General features: G+C 54.4%; 10 protein-coding genes across 10 annotated transcripts; 4 read left to right on the forward strand and 6 right to left on the reverse strand.

Annotated features, from left to right (window-relative positions):
- Positions 1–406: 406 nt before the first annotated feature.
- Positions 407–3,015, reverse strand: JCM15063_004029 (uncharacterized protein; the record flags this gene model as incomplete). The annotated part of the gene is made up of 3 exons (XM_076677073.1): positions 407–474; positions 557–2,690; positions 2,761–3,015. The coding sequence occupies 3 exons, from the start codon at positions 3,013–3,015 to the stop codon at positions 407–409; spliced, it is 2,457 nt and encodes an 818-aa protein (XP_076535592.1).
- Positions 3,016–3,298: 283 nt separating this feature from the next.
- CAB2 (phosphopantothenate--cysteine ligase CAB2) lies at positions 3,299–4,819 on the reverse strand (the record flags this gene model as incomplete). The annotated part of the gene is made up of 5 exons (XM_076677074.1): positions 3,299–3,550; positions 3,624–3,743; positions 3,809–4,406; positions 4,477–4,511; positions 4,661–4,819. 5 exons carry the CDS (start codon positions 4,817–4,819, stop codon positions 3,299–3,301), a joined length of 1,164 nt encoding a protein of 387 aa, XP_076535593.1.
- A 514-nt stretch (positions 4,820–5,333) lies between these two features.
- JCM15063_004031 (EVE domain-containing protein) lies at positions 5,334–6,582 on the reverse strand (the record flags this gene model as incomplete). Its single annotated transcript, XM_076677075.1, has 6 exons — positions 5,334–5,882; positions 5,959–6,016; positions 6,086–6,241; positions 6,298–6,320; positions 6,378–6,449; positions 6,532–6,582. 6 exons carry the CDS (start codon positions 6,580–6,582, stop codon positions 5,334–5,336), a joined length of 909 nt encoding a protein of 302 aa, XP_076535594.1.
- Positions 6,583–6,737: 155 nt separating this feature from the next.
- Positions 6,738–8,889, forward strand: UTP7 (Utp7p; the record flags this gene model as incomplete). The annotated part of the gene is made up of 5 exons (XM_076677076.1): positions 6,738–7,472; positions 7,544–7,679; positions 7,753–8,012; positions 8,080–8,685; positions 8,767–8,889. 5 exons carry the CDS (start codon positions 6,738–6,740, stop codon positions 8,887–8,889), a joined length of 1,860 nt encoding a protein of 619 aa, XP_076535595.1.
- Positions 8,890–9,051: 162 nt separating this feature from the next.
- Positions 9,052–10,264, reverse strand: JCM15063_004033 (uncharacterized protein; the record flags this gene model as incomplete). Its single annotated transcript, XM_076677077.1, has 5 exons — positions 9,052–9,146; positions 9,205–9,857; positions 9,921–10,010; positions 10,079–10,125; positions 10,208–10,264. 5 exons carry the CDS (start codon positions 10,262–10,264, stop codon positions 9,052–9,054), a joined length of 942 nt encoding a protein of 313 aa, XP_076535596.1.
- Positions 10,265–10,356: 92 nt separating this feature from the next.
- On the forward strand, positions 10,357–13,707 carry COG3 (Golgi transport complex subunit COG3; the record flags this gene model as incomplete). Its single annotated transcript, XM_076677078.1, has 10 exons — positions 10,357–10,491; positions 10,564–11,127; positions 11,198–11,335; positions 11,416–11,747; positions 11,828–12,506; positions 12,587–12,839; positions 12,912–13,027; positions 13,090–13,419; positions 13,495–13,531; positions 13,619–13,707. The coding sequence occupies 10 exons, from the start codon at positions 10,357–10,359 to the stop codon at positions 13,705–13,707; spliced, it is 2,673 nt and encodes an 890-aa protein (XP_076535597.1).
- A 255-nt stretch (positions 13,708–13,962) lies between these two features.
- Positions 13,963–15,435, reverse strand: JCM15063_004035 (RTA1 domain-containing protein; the record flags this gene model as incomplete). The annotated part of the gene is made up of 8 exons (XM_076677079.1): positions 13,963–14,214; positions 14,289–14,418; positions 14,484–14,563; positions 14,654–14,848; positions 14,916–15,010; positions 15,077–15,133; positions 15,207–15,309; positions 15,364–15,435. 8 exons carry the CDS (start codon positions 15,433–15,435, stop codon positions 13,963–13,965), a joined length of 984 nt encoding a protein of 327 aa, XP_076535598.1.
- Positions 15,436–16,644: 1,209 nt separating this feature from the next.
- On the forward strand, positions 16,645–17,686 carry FMP52 (Fmp52p; the record flags this gene model as incomplete). Its single annotated transcript, XM_076677080.1, has 5 exons — positions 16,645–16,983; positions 17,052–17,105; positions 17,167–17,215; positions 17,289–17,406; positions 17,482–17,686. The coding sequence occupies 5 exons, from the start codon at positions 16,645–16,647 to the stop codon at positions 17,684–17,686; spliced, it is 765 nt and encodes a 254-aa protein (XP_076535599.1).
- Positions 17,687–17,975: 289 nt separating this feature from the next.
- CCT5 (chaperonin-containing T-complex subunit CCT5) lies at positions 17,976–19,996 on the reverse strand (the record flags this gene model as incomplete). Its single annotated transcript, XM_076677081.1, has 6 exons — positions 17,976–18,106; positions 18,184–18,502; positions 18,561–18,746; positions 18,814–19,276; positions 19,341–19,837; positions 19,955–19,996. 6 exons carry the CDS (start codon positions 19,994–19,996, stop codon positions 17,976–17,978), a joined length of 1,638 nt encoding a protein of 545 aa, XP_076535600.1.
- A 183-nt stretch (positions 19,997–20,179) lies between these two features.
- On the forward strand, positions 20,180–21,252 carry FAD1 (FMN adenylyltransferase; the record flags this gene model as incomplete). The annotated part of the gene is made up of 3 exons (XM_076677082.1): positions 20,180–20,334; positions 20,404–20,732; positions 20,795–21,252. The coding sequence occupies 3 exons, from the start codon at positions 20,180–20,182 to the stop codon at positions 21,250–21,252; spliced, it is 942 nt and encodes a 313-aa protein (XP_076535601.1).
- Between the last annotated feature and the right edge of the window lie 76 nt (positions 21,253–21,328).

Raw genomic sequence — 21,328 nt, forward strand, 5'->3', positions numbered from 1 at the left:
TGTTTTGCTTGTAAATCCTATCGCAAACGCTCCCTCTGTCCGATAGCTCTCTCACCTGATGCGCGCTGCGCGTGACGGGTTGACCCTTTCTGCGCGTTTTGTCTGTACATCATCCCTCCTTTTCGCCTCTGTACCCCAACTAGTTTCTTCCCTTTTATCAATCGCCCTTGCTGATCGTTCTCGTTCTCGCATACTCGTTTTCCCCTTCGATGTTCTTACTCACCTCGTCCTTGTTTTCTTGTCGCCAACTTCTCTATTCGCGTGCTAGTCTAATCGAGGTTTCTCAACCAATAGCTACCCAGACTTCCCTTCAGCGAGTCCTTTCTCACAAGTCGTGACGCTGTCGTCCTGACGAGGTCGAAGACCTGCAAGATGATAAACATTTCTCGAGCTCAGGAAATGGCGTTTACTGTTGACCACTCCCTCCACCACCGAGACCCCATCTACCAGCCAAAGGACTTGCTTGGAATGGTTCTGCGTTTGTCAGTTAGAGGTCGGTCAGCTCATGTCCGGTTTCACATGATTCAAGAGATGTTTTCTCCTCTCTCTCTCTCACCTGAAGACAAAAGTTCTCCTCCATGAAGCGTTTCCATATCGCTCAATCCGTGTAATCTGAACCCTCGAGAGTTGTTTGCAGGTCGATCGAGCGGTTCCTGAGTGAACGTGTCTTCGTCGGCTTCAGGGTAATCGAGTCCCGTCGCCGGGAATCGGGGCTGCGCCATCGCCGCCGCCGCCGCTGCTGGTGGTGGCGGCTGTGACGGTGGCATCCCAAACAGAGTATCTTCCGGTCCATCCATCAATCGATGTCCAAACCCTCCTCCTCCTCCTACCGGGTTCCCCCTCGTCAACCCTCTCTCGATATTGAACGATTCGTCCTCATCTCGAGCGATTCCGTACTGATACAAATCTCGCTCATGTTGTCCTTCCTGATCGTTTCCGATTGTTTCGGCTTCATCGACATAACTCAAGTCGTCATCTTCGGGGTGCGATCCCGCTTGCGCATTCCTCCTCGAGTCGTAGTGTTCCTCATCATCATCGACAATTCCTCCCAAATCGACCCCGAGGTGTTGATCCGGAACTTGGATGGGAGGGGCAAGAGACATGCGTTGTTCTTGCTTGAACGTCATGGTTTTGCCCGACAACAAGTCATCGATATTGTCAGTCCGATCATCATCGTCGTCGTCTCCAAGTTTGGCGTGTGTTCCTTCTCCTCGAGCATGTTGTTGTTGTTGTTCTTGAGTGTGTTGGTACAGGTTGAACGGTCGAGTATGGGAAGTGTCGGACCCAACGAACGAAGGTTGGTTCGGCAAGATCGAGGAAGCGTTCGAGTATGCGACACTCGCATCTTCTTGATTCTCGGGTTTCAAGTTTCGTGAGGTAGACGAGTGAGCTCGTATCTCGTTCCGATCGGTAGTTGGACTGTACTGCTCTTGTTCTGCGTCTTCGAGAGCAGTTGGAGCGATCGAGAGTCGTTGCGTGTGTTCGTACAGGTTGAAAGGTTTGTGATTCGTGCGCAAGATGGAAGGTGGTGACGGCAATGGCGAGTCACTGAGACCGAGAGAATCGTACACGTTCTGAGCGGTGAGTCGAGCCGCGTATTTGGCAGGCGTGCGAGTCATCTTTGACGGCGACGAAGCGAACTGGGATGGTCTCGTCGGATTCGAAGAGGCATTCGTGCGAGATGTCGTGGGCTGTTTCGGAGCAGGGGAAGAAGTGAGGTACGAGGCGAGCGAAGAGGAAGAAGGGTGAAGTCGTTGGTTCGAAGCCGGGCCAGCTGCCATCATCATGTTTGAGAAAGAATCATCGTCCCCGCCGGCAGTGGTTGAAGTCGTCGACTGCCTGCGTTTGATCGGAGAGGGGAATGCGTCCAAGGCGGTGTGAGACAGGTTCGCAATGCCGTCCCACTCACGAGGAACGTCTGAAGGAAACTTCATTTTGGAGGCACCGTGGTGGCGTGTCGGTCGACCCGGAGTTGAAGATCCCGGTACTGCGGGAGAGGCGAGGTTCTTGCGCAGGATCTTGTCGAGCAGTTTCGAGTGCGCTTTGTCTCCACCTCCTGCCCTGATGTTCCGTGGAGACGCAGGAGCGCGAGAGGGTTCGTTGGCCCGCTTCGAGTCTGCAGGCGACGGCGAAGGCGAGGGTTCTCGCAAGAGACTGAACGAAGGCGAAGACGGATCTTGAGACTCGTCGAATTCTCGATCTTTGCCCTTGTCGCCTCCTCCTCGTGTCCCTTGTCGGCTGATGCCACCGAAGACAGCGGTTTCGAATTCGGGCTCGGGAACGTCGGGAGAATCTGGAGGGAGATCTCGGAGTCGCAGTCGTTGCAGTTGCTGGTCAGGTGCGGCATGGGCAGGCTGCTTCATGGCAGAATTGGCGGGCAGAGGTTGCTGGGATGTCCGGACGGGGGAACCCAGCTGATCTTGGTGCTGGTCGGTAGACCAGTGCGGCTCAGAAGGCAGCGAAGAATCATCGTTGATCGAAGGCACGTAGTGGTGTGAAGCACGAGGAGTTCCCTGGTCATCCGAGCCGTACGAGTCACGCGTATGGGTTCGGTCGCCTGCACTCGAGATGGTGCGGTCTGGAGAAGCCGACGTCTGGTTCGGTTCTTCCGTTGCGACGGATGCAGCATCATCGCCGTAGGGTTCGTGCAGACGGATCGACGCAGCCGCTTCAAAGAACGGTCTCCAGAACTGTAAGGTACGAATAACATTAGGTACCGGTAACGAGAGAGAAAGAGGCTCAGAACGCAAGAGTACGCACCTTGATGGATTCAAAGATTCGCATCGAGTTCTCGCCATGTTGCTCGACAGCGGGCAAGAGGCTCTCGACAACGACCTGGTTGCACTTGGCAAAGTTCTCCTCGATTTGCTGCAGCACGAGGATGAGGTGTTGGTCGAGTTGATCGGTCGCGGCTTGGAGCTCGAGCGGGCTCAGTTGCTGCATCTGGTCCGTCGAAAGCATGACCGGATTTGCCGGGTCATAGAAGAGCCTATTCGGGTCGCGGTACGGCGGCATGGTTGACTTCGGGAGCACGCGGGTTCGCGTTTGTGTTGATCAATCCCGGGTCGGGCGAGAGAGCGTGTTTGGGCGCAGTAACGCGAGCGAGATCGTCTTTTAGCTTGTGCAAAATGTGTTTTGCAAGGGCGTTGTTGCTCTCGAGGGGTGCGACCGCGTGAGGGCAACAAGCGGAAGCCCGACGCGTGCGCGCGTCGACCTCTAGCGGTCACTGTACGCACTCTCTCTGAAGCCTGCTCAGCCATGTCTGCATGCGTCGAGAGTCACATGTCATCGCGGCTGTCTATTGCTTTCCTTGGATCCATCGATCATGCAGTCCGACTAGTTTTCGAATGATGTCTTCCTCGATCTCCTTCACCTGCCCTCCTGCACCCGTCTCTCCTTCCTGGATCCGTAGCCACTCTTCACCGTGCGATTCAACGAATACGACTTCGTGCTTGCGCTCGGTGAGCGAGTTGCCGACTACGATTTGGTGTCCGTACCGCTCGAGCGCCGCACGCGCTTTCGGGATGATCAGGTTGCGATCCGTTTCGAGCTGCGGTAGTCCGCAATCCATGTTCTGAGCGCAGTCGTGAGACAATGGGGAATACAGAGAAAGAGAGGCGTACCTTGAACGAGATGATGAACCCGTCATTGCTCCACTCGTCGACCATTGTCTTCAACACTTTCGGCACTTGATCCATCTCGATCACGAGCGATCCTTTGCCCGACTGAATCTTGTGCTCCGACTGTACGGGATCACGATCAGTGATTGCCACTACCGAGGCGAGATGGAGCGGGTAGTGTGACTCACCATGCGCGTGTAGGGAATGAAAAAGTCGCTCACGGCCGCGGCCAAGTAGTACATGCCGCGCCTGCCAACCTCTTTGCCGTCTCGGTCCTTGGTCTGTCCCATGACCCGACTGATCCCGCGCAACAGCCACAGGTACTCGTCGATCGTGACGAACGGGATCGAATGCAGGATCCCCATCGACTGCACGAGTTTGTACGATTTGAGCAGTTTGAGCATCGGAGATAGGTTCGGCGGTCGCACTTGGACCGTCAAACCGTGATCCATCGGGAACGTGCCATCTGCCAGGGGCAGCGAATGTACCTGCGGTTCAGGCGAAGCCGCAGGAGTTCCGACCGAACTGATCGGGGGGAACAGCCCTCCTGCGAGTTCCGCTTCGTGTTCGACAAGACCTTGTGTCTGGGCTTTCACTTTGCCGTCCTCGCCAACGACATCGAGCAGTGCGAGGAACGGGTTGGTCGAGTGCGAGTAGTGTCGCGAGAACGGTTGTAGCGAATGTTGACGGTGCAGGAAAATGACAGCGTATTGACCCGTACGTAAAAAGTGTTCGGCGGATGCAGCTCCTCGCGTACCGGCTGAGAAGTTGTCTAGGAATCGTACGCTTTGTGAACAAACGAGAAGGAGGGTCAGATCCTGGACAAGGTGGAAAACGGATCACAACGCCGACTCACACGTTGTGCTCGAGGGGTACAGTTGTTCCTCCACTCTGTAGACAATCATATGTTCATTAGGGTCAGCTCTATCGGAATTGAAGAGAGGTGTTGCGGGTCGGACCCCACTTGGATCTTCATCATGTATCCGTACCACTGCAGTCCTTTACGTAGCGCAACCCTGGAATGATGTAGCCAGACTCACAGTGACTAGTACAACCCTCCTGCCCTCGTTGATGTTCTTCTCGACAAACGCTTGCACTCCTTGCAGCAACTCTTCGAGTCGAGCGGGTGGTGGTTGTTGAGCGAAGAAGTCTTCCGCCGAGAACTGCTGGCCTCCAGCAGAAGTTGATGGTGTTGCCATGATGTGGGTATTCGAACCAGCGATCAAATGAGTGAGAGCAGGCAAGTGCGCGCGCACGAACGATGATCGAATGATTCAACACACTCTGCTCGGTGACCGTACCGGATTCCCGCTGATATCGCTGAGAGCCTACAGCGGTGATTATTGTCTCTTACAGTGCTACCACTTAGGTACCAGTATTACCACAGAATTGGGCGGACAACGCGCATCCGGAAAATGCAAGCTCGATCGCATGATCTACAGTTGCACAGAGGTCAAATTCAGGCATGTGCACATCCGCGTTGTGCGATTACGACACTTGATCGCCAGGAAAAGCTTGTACAGGCCGCTGCAGATGTCCGGCTGCACTCCCTGCGGACATTGGAGGACTAAGTGGTCGCTTCGTTAGGCGCTTGCATGCTGACGTTCGCGGTGTGGTGCCGTGCCGTACGGTCATACGGTTGGCCGGCTTGGTCGATATGCTCGGAACCGACTAGAGACCGATCCCTCGAACTCGGGACGGGCAATGCATCCTTCATTTCCTACTCCTCGTACTGCTGCCCCGTGTCGGCATCCTCTCCTCCTCAGACTCTGACGGAAAGCCATCTTCGTCGTCGTCCTGCTTCTTGAGCCGCTTGGATGGTTTCGCTCGTGTCGAGGCGTTTGCCCTCCCTCGAGCCTTTTTAGTTGGTTTCTCCTCTTCCTCTTCCTCTCCTGATAGTTGTTCTTCAGCATCTCTTTCGTTGCCGTTCCTGGTTGATCTTTTGCGTGTCACTTTCGGTTTCTCTTCGTCCTGTGGTTGCTTTGAGATGGTCTTTGATTTCGCCTTGCCTTTCGATTTCGAAGTCTTGATCTCGACGAGCAAATGGTCAAAGCCTCCGTTCTCACCCAAGGCTCTCACCGCTTGAAAGAATTCGTCCGAGACGGGTTGAACACTCAAGCGGCCTCTAGAGAGCAATGCGGAGTTGGCGATCTCTCGCAGCTGAGACGAAGAGAGGTACGAGAGGGAATCGGGAGGTGAATCGAGTGTCGAGAGATGCTGTAGGAGCGCGAGAGGGACTAGGTGAGGTAGTCGAGAGACAAACTGGAGGAACAGACGAGAGAGAGACACAAGAGATTAGACGAAGGGGTCTTGGTCGAGAAGAAAGAGGGAGCATTACCTCGACATCAACCATGTACCAGGTTGGAGCGTCCGACTTTGACTTGGGATCGTAATAGCTGAAGCACCCTCGACGAGTCAGCTTCGAGAGACGCCAGTTCCACCGAGAAGAATTGAAGCAACTCAACGGGTGGCGTTCGTCCCAGGCGTTGTGATCGGGGTAGCCCTCTTTGACGACTTTGGCGATACCGGTCACTCCCGGCACTTTGCAGTTGGAAGCGTAAAACAGGCACAGGTGATCGTTCTTCATCTGCGTCTTGAGGTAGTTCTTCGCCTGGTGATTCCTGTGATCTCAATCGGGGTTAGATTGGGCTACAAGATACGCTACCTGACGGCGCACCTGACTCCTTCCCAAGACGAGACCTAGCAACAACTCTCGTCAGGCCGAGAGTACTTGACGAGACTCGGACCGCGACTTGCCTTGCACTTTTCGAAATCGTCGATTGAGAACTTGACATCAACGCCCTTCTCGATCCGACTATCGGGTTCCGCCTGGGTCGAGGTGCGAAGGAGTGTGTGTGGGGGAATGCGGGTCAGCGTGAACGATCCTCGAGAGAGCATGTAACGACCGCACCTTGATTAGCCAGTGGCGATACGTATCGCTTGTTGAAGTACTTGGCGCCATGCTTCTAAGGAGTCGTGATGGATGGCAGCCTCTAGCAAGGACGACTGCCAGTGAGTGCATGCATGCAACGTGAGACTTTGTTGATCAAAAATTGTTGCAACTTTCCACAACTCGACCTCCGACTTTGACACCGCACAGCACCTCTTCGGCCTACTATGGACGCGCAAGCCGGTAGCTCGAAAGCGCACAAGGGCAAAGGCAAAGCCGCAAACCAAGATGGTGGCGACTTGCCCGAGTCGCTCTTGTCCAACTCGAACCGGTCTCTGCCCAAGCAGGACCCTTCGTACGTGCCACCAGCGAGTCAGATCAAAAAGTACATGTACGCGAAACCGCACATGATGCAGAAGCACGCCAACCCGAAGAAGAACCGTGACAAGAAACTCGGACACCACCTCGCACACCTCACTTCGACCGCCAAGGCTGCTGCCGAGGCCAACTACGAGCACGACCAACTCCTACTCTTGAACCAGGATAATCAGGGTCTGATCGAGACCGAGACAGACCTCGAACGTACGTGGAGGATCACCCAGCGCGAGATTGTCGACTCGAGTGCGGTCGCAACCGAGGGCAAGCAGTTCTCGCTCAATCTCGACGAGTTTGGACCGTACGCCGTCGACTACACTCGCAATGGACGTCATCTCGCGATTGCCGGCAGAAAGGGACATGTCGCAACGTTTGACTGGCAGTCTGGTCGACTCCATTCGGAGCTCCAGCTCGGCGAGACATGTCGCGCGATCCGATGGCTTCACGACGAGTCGTTCTATGCCGTCGCGCAGAAGAAGTACGTCTACATCTACGACAAGGACGGTCTCGAGGTGCACCAGCTGCGGCAACACATCGAGGTCAACCAGATGGAGTTCCTGCCATACCACTTCCTCCTTGCCACGATCGTAAGTCCTTGCTGTTCCTGTCTTTCTATCCATGTTCGGAAGCACTGATGCCTCGGGGATGTTTCCTGCAGGGAAATCCGGGTTACCTCAAATACCACGATACGTCGACAGGACAACTCGTTGCCGAACACCGAACAAAACTAGGCTCGTGCAACGTGATGGCTCAGAACGCCCACAACGCTTTTATTCACCTCGGACATCAGAACGGTAAGCCCGGCTCTGCTTCCTCGTTCCCTCGATAAACTCTTGCTGAGCTTTCAATTTCGAATTCTGATCGCAGGTACGGTCACGCTATGGTCTCCGTCCGTCTCGCAAGCGCAGGTCAAACTACTCGCGCACACTTCACCCGTGTCTTCGATCGCAATCGATCCTTCGACAATGGGGTACAGGATGGTGACGACTGGTCTCGACGGAAGTGTCAAGATTTGGGACACGAGAAAGTGGCAAGTCTTGAACGAGTACCACTTGAAGAAGACGCCCAAGAGTTCCACGTGGAGTCAGAAAGGTCTGCTCGGAGTTGGATGGGGAAACCACATTAGCGTAAGTTCCATCCATGGTTTGCACTCGAGGTGTCAATTCCTGACAGATTCTTGGGGACAAACAAAAGGTGTTCAACGATCTCTCGAAGCCTTCGCAATCACCAAGAGCGCCACCTCCACCGTATTTGACGCACACGTTCCCTTCGACCGCAGTCCACTCACTTCGGTTCACCCCGTTCGAAGATCTGCTCGGAGTCGGACACGCACAAGGGTTCACGTCCTTGGTCGTACCCGGAGCGGGAGAAGCCAACTACGATTCGCTCGAACTTGATCCGTTCGAACGCAAACGTCGTCGTCGTGAACGCGAGGTTCACATGTTGCTCGACAAGTTGCCGTTCGACTTGATCACGCTCGATCAAGACGTCGTTGGCAAAGTTGACCGCAACGTGTTGAGAGCGCACGAGGATGAGAACGTGCACAAACCTGGGTACCGCGAAACGGCGTTTGCGAAAAAGACGAGGATCGATCGGTTGAAGGAGAAAGGAACGGCCGACATGGTCGAGGACGAGAGTAGCGAGAGTGAAGACGAGGATGACGTCGAGGGCAAGTTGCGAGAGGAACGGTTGGAGAAACGACTCAAGAAGAGTGATGACAAGAAACGCATGAGGGGCAAGAGCAGTGGGATCAAGAAGGCGTTGCGCAAGAGGAGAAGGAACGTGATCGACCCTCAGACGGTCAGTCTCTCTCTCTCTGTAGCTATTTGTTCTTTCCTGAGATTGATTGAACTGATCCTTCGGCTCGCGGTGTCCCTGTAGGTTGCGCTCAAGGAAAAGCTCGAGAAGAACCGGGTCCGAGCAAAGCAAGCGAAAGCAAATGCGCTCGCTGCCAAGTCGGCCGCGTCAGGTTCTGCAGGTGCTCTCGATCGATTCGGCTTCTAGATCATCAGGTCCATAGACATGGGTACACGACATTTTTCCGCCCGCAATTGCAGTTTCTGCCCAAATCGAATCAGCAGAGTGGATATTATCAGAGCGAGAGACAGAGAGAATGGCACAGTAAAAAGGGTATCAGAATTCTATGTTGGAGACAGGGCAGACGCCTCATTTGCGCGGTTTGTAGTCGGCAAGATCGGCGACGATGGGACCGACCGGAGTCAACTTCCAATCGTCGATCGAACGTTCCATTTCCTCGAGCGCTCGTTGCAGCTGAAGGCACAGGACAGGGTGGGTAAGTAGACTGTTCCGGGCAAGTACAGGAATCGGCAAGAGAAGGACTCGCCTGCTCTTGCTCGAGAGGGTCTTGCTCGTCTTCTTGTTCAAAGCCTTCTTCGGTGGCGGTTCCCCAAATGTCTCTCAGGCCGTGACGACTCCCTCGAGCACCGCTGTCGTCATCATAGTCGTCGCCGTCCCCGTTCGTTCTCGAAGCCGCCGTTTTGTAGCTCGTGACGGTGCCAAATCTCGATTCCTCTTCTTCTTCCTCGTCATCGTCGCCTGCGCCCAAACCTGAATCGTTTTGTGATCGAGACGAACGTTTTCCGAGTGGGCTCGGTTGGTTCGAGTTCGGGTGCGCGCGGGGCAAGGTGCGCATCGAATGACTGCTCGCGGGTCTTGCCGGTTTGTGCTGTTGTCTCCGCAGGGTCGAGGGCGTGTCTTGGACGGCGGCAGCAGCGCCATTGCTCGAGGCAGCCTCTTGCCAATCCTTGCCGAGGTGGACGACGCGGACAGGAGCGATCGGGTCGTTCGGAGGAGGTCGCCAGCTCGAACGGTGTGAACGTCGGGGCGAAGCGGTCAGAGTGGGAGAGGACGATCTCGAAGACGATCGGGACGACGTTGGAGATGTGGGTGACGTTGCATGACGAGGGCTAGGACTCGTGAATGGGTGTGGGGACAGGATGTTGATCAGGCGCCTGCGCAGAGAAAGGAAGCAAATCAGCTCGAGACTCCGATTCGAGAGAGGAAGTCAAGCCGACTCTGATGCCTGGTTGAGAATCTTGCGACGCAGATGCTGTTCCTGTTCCTGCTCTTCGGTCGTGCGAGTCGGAGGTGCTCGAGGTGGGGCTCTGTGCGCGCGAATGCAGGAAACGGATCAGGGTGCGCGCAGCTTGTCAAACGGCGAAGTCAGACTGACTCGGGCAGGACATCCGGGTCGAGCAGTGGTTGTCGTTCTGGGTTGTCCTGCACGGTGTCGAGAGCGATGAGTGAGCGGCCTCGGTTCGATCAATAATCGCAGGCGACAAGAGCTCGCTCGGCAACTCACAGCGGGGCCTGCGCGCGGAAGACAGCAGCATAGGTACTGTCGAAAGAAATCGGCCATATTGCTGTGCAGGTTGAGGCAGCGAGTGGTCGAGAGCGAGGAGTATCAAGCGAAGTACTTCGCCTAGCGGTCAGCTCTCTACGCGACCTGCGATGGCATCATCCCGCGCATCGACAAGCAGGCTCAGCCTCGAAGACTGGGATGCCCTCGCACCGCTGTCCCCGCTCGAAGTGCAATCAGTCCAGCGCGTGAATCATGCCGCCGCGTTGCGCCCGTTACCGACTCACGTAAGTCCTGCTCTCGCCTGAAGCCTCGTCTGATCCTTGTTGCGATCTGATATCGAGCCCTGCTGTACACAGCTGCAAAAACTCGAGGATGACAACCCGAAGCGGGCCGCAGCCGCGCACCGGTCTCGCCCCACTTCGACCTCGCTGACTGGCCCTGACCAGCCTGACCGGGGCTCGCCTGATACCGCCGAACACCGCCCAAACCTCCTTCAGCACCCGGTTGACACGATCCAGCACTTCCACGACTGGTTCGCCCAAGTCGAGCGCGACCTCGAACACTCGCAGGAGCAAGTCTACCGTCAGTACCTCGCCGAACTCGATGCTCACCTCGCCACGTGTGATGCCGTACTCGAAGGCCTCGACGAGTCGCGCGGTTTGCTCTCCGAGATGGAGGCCAACTACCGCTACGTCGAGGAAAACTCGCGCGCGCTCCAACTCGCGTGCGAGACCATGCTCGACGAGCACAAACACCTCGTCGAGGTCACCGACGCGATCGGTCACCGCCTCGAGTACTTCCGTGAACTCGAGAGCGCGACCAAGATGCTCAACCTCCCCGGCGAGGACCTCGTCCTGCAGGACGACTTTCTCAACATGATCGACCGTCTCGACGTCTGTCTCGAGTATCTCAAAGCAAACGCACGTCGCCACCGCCTGCTCCTAGTCTCTATGGTGTCTGCAAGCTGACCCTTTACCCCCGACCCAACAGCGAGACTTCCGCGACGCCGAGATCTACCTGATCCGCTTCCAGCAGTGTCTGACCCGAGCAATGACTCTCATCAAAATGTACTTTGTCTCGACCGTGCGCCAAATTACGCTCGATACGGCAGAAAAGATGAACGGCAGAGTAGGTCGCCCGCTCTCATTTGTCAGGCCGTCGAATCGAACACGAGTAACTGATTCGAGGACCGTGTCGCCCGCGAGCAGGAACTATCCGACACGGCTCTCTATGCTTTGCTGTACCAGAAATTCCAGTCGCCATCGTCTTCGCTGCGCATTCTCCTGGTCGAGCTCGAGAAACGCGCCGAATCCGACCCGAACGAATATGGCGCTTTGCGGGCCGAGTGCTTCCAAGTGTGGTTCGCCGCGCGCACCCAGCTGTTGAGTCCCGGCCTGGCTCAAGAAGTGAAACGCATGGACCCGAACGGAACCGAGTTGATCAAGCTCGCGAAAGCGGGATGCAACCATCTGCGCAGCGTCTGTATCGAGGAATGGTCCCTCTACAAACAATACTTTTCAACCGGAGAGACTGAAGTTTAGTGCGTCGAGTCTCGCTTCACCCTTACGTATGGGAGATTCATAGGCTCACCAGTGCTGAGGTTATTCTCGTGTCCCGCAGCCATTTCTTGGAAAACCTCTGCGATCACCTGTACGACTCGCTGCGGCCCCGAATCTTGCACGAACCTCGACTCGATGCCCTGTGTGAACTGTGCACCGTGCTCGGTGCGATGATGGCCTTGGACGCCGATACCGGTCTCGTCGAAGCTTCCGACGATGAAGACGACGACGATGTCGAAGACGACCTGTTCGATCCCGACAGCTCGCTCGTCCTTCACGAACGCACAAGGGATAGTCCCTCGCTCGCTCGCCGCTCTTCGACGCAAACGATCCAACCTCGTTCGGCCACCGGCGCGACCACTTCGACCACGAGGATGGGACTCGGTCGATTGCGATTCTCGATCCTGTTGCGAACAATCTTGCAAGACACTCAGACTCGTTTGGTGTTTCGCGCTCAAGCCGTCGTACAGTCTCAAGTGCTGCACTACGTTCCGACCTCAGAGGATCTCGACTATCCCGCGATTCTCGAAAAGAAGGCATCGCAGCAGATGGGGAAAGAACCGCTGTGGAAGGTCGAGCAAGTCGAAGACGAAGACCGGACAGCCTTCGCAGCAGGGGGGAGCGCAGACCGAGATCGGGAGAAGCGGTTCAAAACCCCGAACGAAGACCAGACGAAATGGTGGTTCCCGACTCTGCAGAACACCGTTTGGGTACTCGCGAGGTTGAACGCGTTCGTGAATGTAAGTACTCCCTCTCTATCCTCACCGCCATCTGTATGTGGAAAAAGACATTCTGATTGAATGGCTGCCTGCGTTCTCAGACTGCGATTTTCGAAGACTTTGCAGGCGAAGCCGTCACCGTCTGTCAGCAGTCTCTACTGAACGCGGCATCACTCATCACGGCCCAACAAGCTGCAACGAGCGAGAAGAGCGCACCCGCAGCCCCCTTCGCACAATCGAAACAGCTCGACGCCCAGCTGTTCTTGATCCGACATTTGCTGCTGTTGAAGGAGACTGTCAGGAGTGTCGATCTTGTGCACATTGAACGGGCTGCAGATTTCTCGTCCGTCACAGGTAAGAACAATATTCTTTCCAGCCGGGAATTCCCGTTCCAGGACACTCACACTTCCACGATCGCTATGGCAGACATGCTGAGTAGTGTTTTGCGCAACACTTCGGCCATCTTCAACCCTGCCGCTTTGTTCGAGTTGGCTAGCAAAGGAATGCCGAATTTTGCAGAGACCATGGTCGATGCCAAAACCGTGAGAATCTGTCGTACTTGTCTTGTACCTCGACGTATACTCATGTGAAATTGACTTGACAGGATCTCGATACGGCCTTGAAGACGGCTTGTGAACAGTTGATCAGTTCGAGCAGCCTCGGACTGACTAGCTCGATCCAACACTTCCTCGATCGTTGTACTGCGTTCCTCTCTTCGACTTCAAACTCTAGCACTGCAGCGTCCTCCAGTTCGACGAGTAACACAGCAGCGAAAGATCTTCCGGGTCAACCTTGGGCCACTCCCGATCAAGTGTTGAATCTGCACGAACAGTTTCAACAAGAACTCGAACGTCAAACGCAGCATGTGGCGGCGAAACTGAGGTTGTATCTCGAGGAGGAGAAAACGGTTGCCGTCTTGTTGCCTCCGCTGCTCGTGAGTCTCTACAGAAGTCTGAGCTCGGAAAATTCCGTACACGTCCTCTGACGCACGAAAATTGTCGTTCGACAGGAAGAGGTGGTCGAGACGTATACAACCTTCTTCAATCGTAAGTGTTCTCCTCCTCCATCCTGATTTGTGGGGTTCCTGAAGTGACTCTCCTGACGCCGTGACGGACGTTGATTTCTGCTCACAGTTACTCGATCAGAGTATGGCTTCGCAACGAGTTCGTCCTTGTTGCCTCCTGCAGACGTCAAAGACAAGCTCGAAAAGGCGGCTCGATAATTTTGATTTCTTATGGTCCCGGCAAACTTGGTGCACGGTCACATTCTGGGAAATGCATCATAGAACACTTGCAAACAGCCAGGGTATACGAGAAAAACTGATTTCTACAGGAGTGACCGAGAGAAACGTCTATAGGTCGTCTGATCTTTTTCACGATCTGTTCCCCGATTCTTCGTCAAGTGATGAACGTACTTCCTCTTGCCATTCTTATGTCCTCTGATGATTTGATTCGTGCATACTCGTGACGATTGCCATTCATTGAGCGGTACTGTGCATGTGGACCATGCCATAAACTGGTTCCGTCTTGCTAGTTCCTCCAGTTGAACTCGATTCGAAACGAAGATCTGGGTCCGTACTTTGAAAGAACCTCGAAGGCCACACGATCGAGTACAACGTCATGCCGAGCCACAACGGCAAGGCGTCGAGCAAGTAGAAGTAACCTTCGTGAGTCGGGATGTATCCCGAGTATCCTTGAGAATATTCGACGAGCCTGAACACTGAACGTATCTGCGCAAGAGATGGAAATCTGGTAAGGAACAAGGTTCTTCCGGATGAAAGACAAGACGACGGATGAAGCTTACAATGATTGCAATCGATGACAGGACGAGCATGGTCCACAGCACATGCCAACGCCCCAAGGGACTCGTTGAGAACGTGTTCCAAGAATCTTGACGAGATAGATGAGTGCGCACTCCAGGGAGTTGGGGCCTGCTTCAACAGATTGGTCAATTCGGATCGGTGAAAAGATTTCGTAGGGCCTGTGCACCCGAACTCACGCTCGAATGCGAAACACGATGAGGAGTGCGCAGAAGAGACCGTACGATACAAGCTGCAGTGCGAGACCGACCAGGGAGATCTGGGATCGATTCCCGAAGCAGAGGGATGACAGGTGAGCTGGATTAACCCAGGACCACGCAGAAAGCGGACAAACGGGACCAGCATTCACCTTGTGGCCCAAGTCAGCACTCGACGGGGATGAACTGAGTCCACCGCCGGCTCCTTGCAAGAGGAAAGTCACGACGTCGGCCCAGACAAAGATTTTGACCACCCACGAAGCTCGGATGAACAAAGCGTCTTCAGCTTGCAGCGATCGAGCAAGTCTCGTCAAGAGGACGTAGTTGGTTGCGAGAAAGGCACAAGGCTGGGTAACGACTATGTCAGCTGGAAGCAGTGGTGAATGTGAGACAGTGGGAAGCGGTATGGCGCACCGATAGAAGCAAAAAGAGGGTCATAATGGCGTACACTCCGACCGAGTACAAGGCGTTTCTGTATGCGAGGCGCAGAATGAATCCGAGGCACATGCCTATCCACGACGAGACGTCAGTCATAACTTGTACACGAGAGGAATCGAGAGGACAATCTGACGAACACGTCATGCCGATGGAAAGTGTCAGCATGTAGCGGTTGTCCTTGTTGCGGTGCCAATCTACGGGATCGGATTGAATTAGTACACACGACGATCGGAGCATGTCGGGGCGCGGAAAAGAAATGAAGCGCACGGATCCAGTGCAATCCTCCCGATAGCGCATACAGGATCAGACCTATCACGGAAAGATAGATCTTTGGCTCGTAGCCGGCGACCGGCCTGCGTGCCTCGGAATCCTGGAAAAGCGAAGGTCAGCCAAGGTTAAGGAAAAGAGGGCCGCTAGGATTTACCTCGGTCGATTGAGCACCGACGAGCACGGCGGTGACGGCGAGCACGAGAAGACGAGAGGGTAGAGAGGGCATCTTGCGGGAGTATTCAGTGCGAAACAAAGAGAAGGATCGGGGTGAGAGGCAGTGGAGGAGCGCTCATACCGACACGCTTGGAGGTAGCGAGCTGTTTGTCCCAAGTAGCGAAAGTAGCTCGCTACTTGCGCTTACGCCGGATACTCGGCAAGCGCGGCCCGACTCGCTACGCGTGCATCATGCTGTGCACCTGGGTCAAGCTGCTCAAGTGTGCTATAGCCAGGATCACTGTAAGAGCCTATTATACGAATCGATCCGATTCTCGGTTCCTCTCCTCATCGCATTTCCGGCAGCCGTTGATCTTCATTTTCATATCATCACATCCCAGCGTCTTCATCTCAGTACTCAACTCAATGATTATCAGTCAGTATTTCCCTCTGTCTCCGATTCCGTTCCTAATTTCTTCAGACCTCTTTAGGCGAGAACCATACCCCTGCGCGATTATCCGCTACCTTGCGCTAGCCTTTCGCCGAGGGGGCAATGCCTGACTTATCGGGGATAAGAGGTATCCTCGGGATTTATGCTCGCCTGAGTAAGGTGCAAAGGTTATGATAACTTATAACCGGATTGGTTCTGCTAGATAGCTCGCAGTGTTTATGCTGCGGATATTCGCGCAAGGCAGCGGATAATCGCGCAGGGGTACGGTTCTCGCCTAAAGAGGTCTGAAGAACGTAGGAACGGAATGGGAGACTGAGCGCGACTGAGGGGAATACTGACTGAGAAATATAATTGAATTGAGTACTGAGATGAAGACGCTGGGATGTGATGATATGAAAATGAAGATGAGAGAGGTCTACCCAAGACGAGTCAGGCCTTTTAAAGGAACGATAGGAACAAAGGATGCTTATAGAACAAAGGGATGTGCGGAGGAACAAAGGATAGTACTAGACAAAGGAAGCGGTCGCGTCGTTTTTGGCGAGGCCTATTCTCGACCAAAAGTGTTTTCTGAACAGCCTCGAGTGTAAAAGCTAGAGACTCAAGAAGGGGATAATCCGGAGCGACAGGGGCTAACATGTCCGAAGTTGGTGCGAGCGACGTCCTCGGTCTCTCGCACAGCCACTTCCTGTGCAACAGTCGGGCATCATCTGTGAGCCATCATATACATAACATGCAAATAACGTGTTCCGTACTGACAGGGCGTTCAGGCCCATAGAGTCGTATCCGTCAACATTCCTCGTCTCGGACCACCTCGCCTCGCAGACACTCAGCATGACTAGCAACATCCGCGTGATCATTCTCGGTGCGACAGGAGCCACTGGCAAGGAGTCGCTCGCCGCTGCGCTCGCATCGCCCTCGGTTGCGACCGTGCATTCGTTTGGTCGCCGCTCGCCTCCCGTCGACAATCTCCCGGGCAAAGAGAAACTCCGCCATGAGTCGCTCGACTTTGACAAACTCTTGCTCGCTCGAGGTACTGCCGAGTATGAGGCCGAAGCGAACAAGCTCAAACAGGTTGACGCCGATTCGGTCCTGATTGCTCTCGGCACGACGAGGAAGACCGCTGGATCCGCCGAGGCGTTTGAGCGCATCGACCGCGAATATGTCGTCAAGGTACACTTCCCTAACTTCATTCTCCAATTCGATCACCTCTCACGCTCATCGTATTAATTATCGTTCAGGCGGCCGAAGCGGCCAAAGTCGAGGGCAAGACTCAGAAGCTTGTGTACCTATCGGTGCGTCACACTAATTTTGTTCATAGCCCAGATACACAGCTGACTCGCCTGCATTCTCCAGGCTTCATCTTCAAATTCGTCCTCGAGTTTCCTCTACGTCCGCTCGAAAGGTGATTAGGCGAGAAAAAGACCACAGAGCCGAGAACAATGTTGCTCATCTGTCGGCTCTCGATGGGTACACAGGTCTCACGGAGGAACAGCTCGCCGCCCTCGGGTACTCGCAAACGATCATTGCTCGCCCGGGATACCTCGACGTTCCTGGAGGACGTGGCGAGAGCCGCATCCTCGAGACTGGATTCGGGTCAGTGCACACCAACTCTTTGTGATTGCGGTCATCCTCAATGAAACTGAAGCGACTATGTTGGCCACCTCACAGCAAAGTGATGAACCTCTTGTCGACTTTTAGCGACCGCCTCAAGATCGAAACGCCTACCCTCGGCAAAGCCCTCGTGCACGCCGCCATCGCGACAGGTCAGTTGACGCAGTACGGTCAATCCGAAACTTTGAAAGGTTCATCAATCACCTCGATCAACAATGCTCAACTCATGAAACTTGGCGTCGCTTCTGAAACCGAGCTTTAATCGAGATCGAACCGTTACTTCGTCCATCGCTTGGTTTGTATCTCTCTAATTTGTCGTATCCCGCGAGCAAGTCTCGCACCCGTTTTTCCTTCTTCTGCAATCGTTCTATACCCTTTCTACCGCTTGTTCTCTCTTACCCAAATTGATTCGGCTCTCACGAGAGTCTATGGTTTGCGAGCAAGTTACGGCGAATTGGACAGAAGGAACGTGGCTCTTCTATTTTTCTTCTACTGTTACAGAGATTTTACAAACCCTTACTCGTGGTAAAGGATCATCACTACCTTTCAGTTCAGTACTCGTCGGCACCTCCCGCGGTGATGACATCGTCAATCTTGAGAATTTGTCGCACGAGTTGACACGCGAGCAACAATTGTTGCTTCTTCGAGATGAGAGGATCAAACACGAATTGTTCCTTCATGTCTGTTGGGCGAAGAGTCGGGGTGGTTTCCTAATCAGCTCCGGTTCTGTTCTCTCCCTCATCAGAGACAGAAACATACCATTGTGACCTTTGCCCGCACAGTCGACTCCCAATCTCGAGTTGCCTTCGTTCACTTGACGACTCTTGACTTCTGCCAAAGTCTCGATCGGAGCAAGTCCCGAATTCTCGGCCAACGCGAGTGGGATCGCATCGAGTGCCGTCGCAAACGCTCGCATCGCGTATTGTTCGATCGAAGGGATTTCGTCCGCTGCTTTCGAGACGGCGATCGAACATGCGATCTCGGCCGCTCCTCCTCCATACACGACTCGGTTGTCCCGTACCAACGAACGGACGACACACAGAGCGTCGTGTAGTGCTCGTTTCGCTTCATCGATAATCTGCAAACCCGAATACGTAAGAATGAGAAGCAGAATTGGGGGGTGAGGGATAACGTACCATTTTGTTGGAACCTCGAACAAAGACGGTGACCGCTCTCGAGTTGGCACAGTCTTCGACGACCAACATGCGATCCCGCGTCGTACCAAATGCGACTTCTCGCACGATTCCCGCGTGTCCCAGTTTCGCCGCAGTCAGGTCTTCGAACCTCGGCACGATCCTTCCATTCGTTGCAATTGCGATCAACTGTTCAGGGACGCGCAACTCATGAGCAAAACTCTCCGGTTGAGAAGAAAACGAAGAACCGACTGACCTCGATTTCAGGTCCTCCGACCCATCGAACTGCCGGGAGGTCGTTCTGCATCAAGAGGTGGTTCGCTTCGTCGTCGAATCCCCACTGACAAATGACAAGGTTCGCTCCCGTGTCTTTGACCTGTTTGATCATTTGTTGGAACTTGTCCATCTCGTACTGTTGCAGTTTCTTGTACTCTTCGACCGAAGTGATGTCGAGCTTGTGTTTCGTTTTCGGACGCGGGGGTTCAAACGGACACGTCAGGATGGCAATCTTGGCATCCTGAACCGATCGAGGCATTTGGGGGTGACTCATGTCCTTGTCGAGGAGGACTCCTCGAATCAAAGTCGTGTCTTCGAGCGAACCTCCCACTTTGCCGCTCACTTTGATCAAGTCGAACGGCACGTCTTTGCGGTCGAGGTCGGCAACGGTCAGGACAGCGTCAACCGCGATCTGGGCAAACAGGCCATGCGCTTTCGAGACACTGTCGTTGTAAAAGGGATTGATCAGTAAACACGAAACTTGAGCGGCGAGGAGCGAGAACGTACATTTTGGAACCCATACTCGTCTGTGCAACTTTGAGCAACTCGGTCGTATCGTCTTTCGAAAACTCGATCTTGTCACCGACGCGGTCGAGTTCGTTGACGGCGACTTGACACGCCTTGTCGAACCCATCGGCAATCTTGATCGGGTGGATTCCGCGGTCGAGGAGGGAAGCAGCCGATTCAAGGAGGGCACCCGCGAGGACGACTACGCCCGTGGTCCCATCTCCAATCTCGTCGTCTTGAGATTTCGAGAGTTCGACGAGGAGTTTGGCAATCTCGTGTTCGACTTGCATCTGTCCCATGATGGTGGCGCCATCGTTCGTGACGGTGATGTCGCCGTCGGGACTGATCATGATCTTGTCGAGACCTCGTGGACCGAGCGAGGTGCGTACGATGCCGGCGACGGTACGCGCAGCCTGGATGTGAGACTTGATCGCGTCGATCCCGTGCATGCGCATCTTTTTGCCCTGGTCACGAATAACGATGAAGGGCCGTCCATACTGCAAAGTGCCCGCCGCGTGTGCGTGAGAGCGAGAGAGAGGTTGATCAAAAACCGCAGGTCAGCACGTCGAGTGTCAATCGAGAGAGAGTGTGGTCGAGACAGACGAGAAACTGACCTCGTCGACGGCGTACTGCGCTCCCTGAGGCAATCCTTGCATGATGTCGACTAGATCGAGTGAGCGACAGTCGGAGGAATCGATGAACGCGCGCGCGCTCGCACTGCCGTGACACTCGCTTACCGTAATTCCCACCTCGTGTCCAGTTCTCGCCCAGGAATCAAGGTCTCAGTACTCGATCAGACCGAGCACACGCGCTGCAGTGCGAGCGAGGGACTAGGGACGATGACGCCGCGTGCTCGATCACCTTCACCACCGCCTCGGGCATTCGTTCGGCCCGATTCGGATGCCGTCTACGAGCTCAGTCGCACCGATTCGCCCCTCGGACACCAGGTTCGCTCTGCTCTCGACGTGATCGAGCGAGCACTCGATCTCTACTCGTACGGCCTTGTTTTCCCCCATACGCACCTTCCGAGCCGAACTTGCTACTGATACTCAATTGGTTCAAGGATCGATCATTTGGCTCTGAGTTTCAACGGTGGCAAAGACTGTACCGTACTCGTACACCTCTTGGCGGCAGCACTCCTCCATCGAGACCCTTCCCTGTCCCACTTGCCTCCGATCTCGACCATTTACGTACGCCAATCTTCGCCCTTTCCCGAGGAAGAAGCTTTCACCTCGTTGTCAGCTAGACGGTATCACCTCGACCTTGCTGCGATCGATCAAGATCACGACATGCGTCACAGTCTCGACTATTGGTTGAAACAACGCATCCAGCACGGTCTACACGAAGTGAGAGCCGTACTCGTCGGGACCCGTAGAACTGATCCACATGGAGGTGAGCCATATCTCTCTCTTTCGTGATGATGACCAAAGCTGATATTCTTTTCATTGGAAAAGCGAAATTGAGTGCGTTTGATCGTACCGATCCAAGTTGGCCTCAATTCATGCGTGTACATCCAATCCTCGATTGGTCCTACGCTCACATCTGGCAATTCCTGAGACATCCACTCTTGACTCTCGGAGGAACGACGACATCTCGAAACAACAATAGGAATGTAGAATGGTGCGAATTGTACGATCGAGGGTATACTTCGATTGGATCGATCGATACGACGAAACCCAACCCATGTCTCGAACGCACTCGGGTACCGAATCAATCCTCGTCGTCGTCAATCGAAAAGACAACATCAAACACGACGACACCAGGGAGAGGGACAGAGACAGATGAACAAGTGTACTACTTGCCGGCATGGGAACTTGAAGACGAGACAAAGGAACGTGCGGGCAGGTACTCGAGGTCAAATCTCGTCCCTCCCGAACCTTTACAGGAAGAAACGACTTTGAAAAACTCGTGACAATCAAATAGAAAACAAGATACAAAATACTCGTAGTATGAATGAGGAGACAGACAAGAGAGAGAGAGAAATTGGA

This window comes from Sporobolomyces koalae (assembly GCF_050403365.1).
Source record: "Sporobolomyces koalae JCM15063 DNA, S_koalae_JCM15063T_v1_ctg7, whole genome shotgun sequence".
Lineage (NCBI taxonomy): Eukaryota > Fungi > Basidiomycota > Microbotryomycetes > Sporidiobolales > Sporidiobolaceae > Sporobolomyces > Sporobolomyces koalae.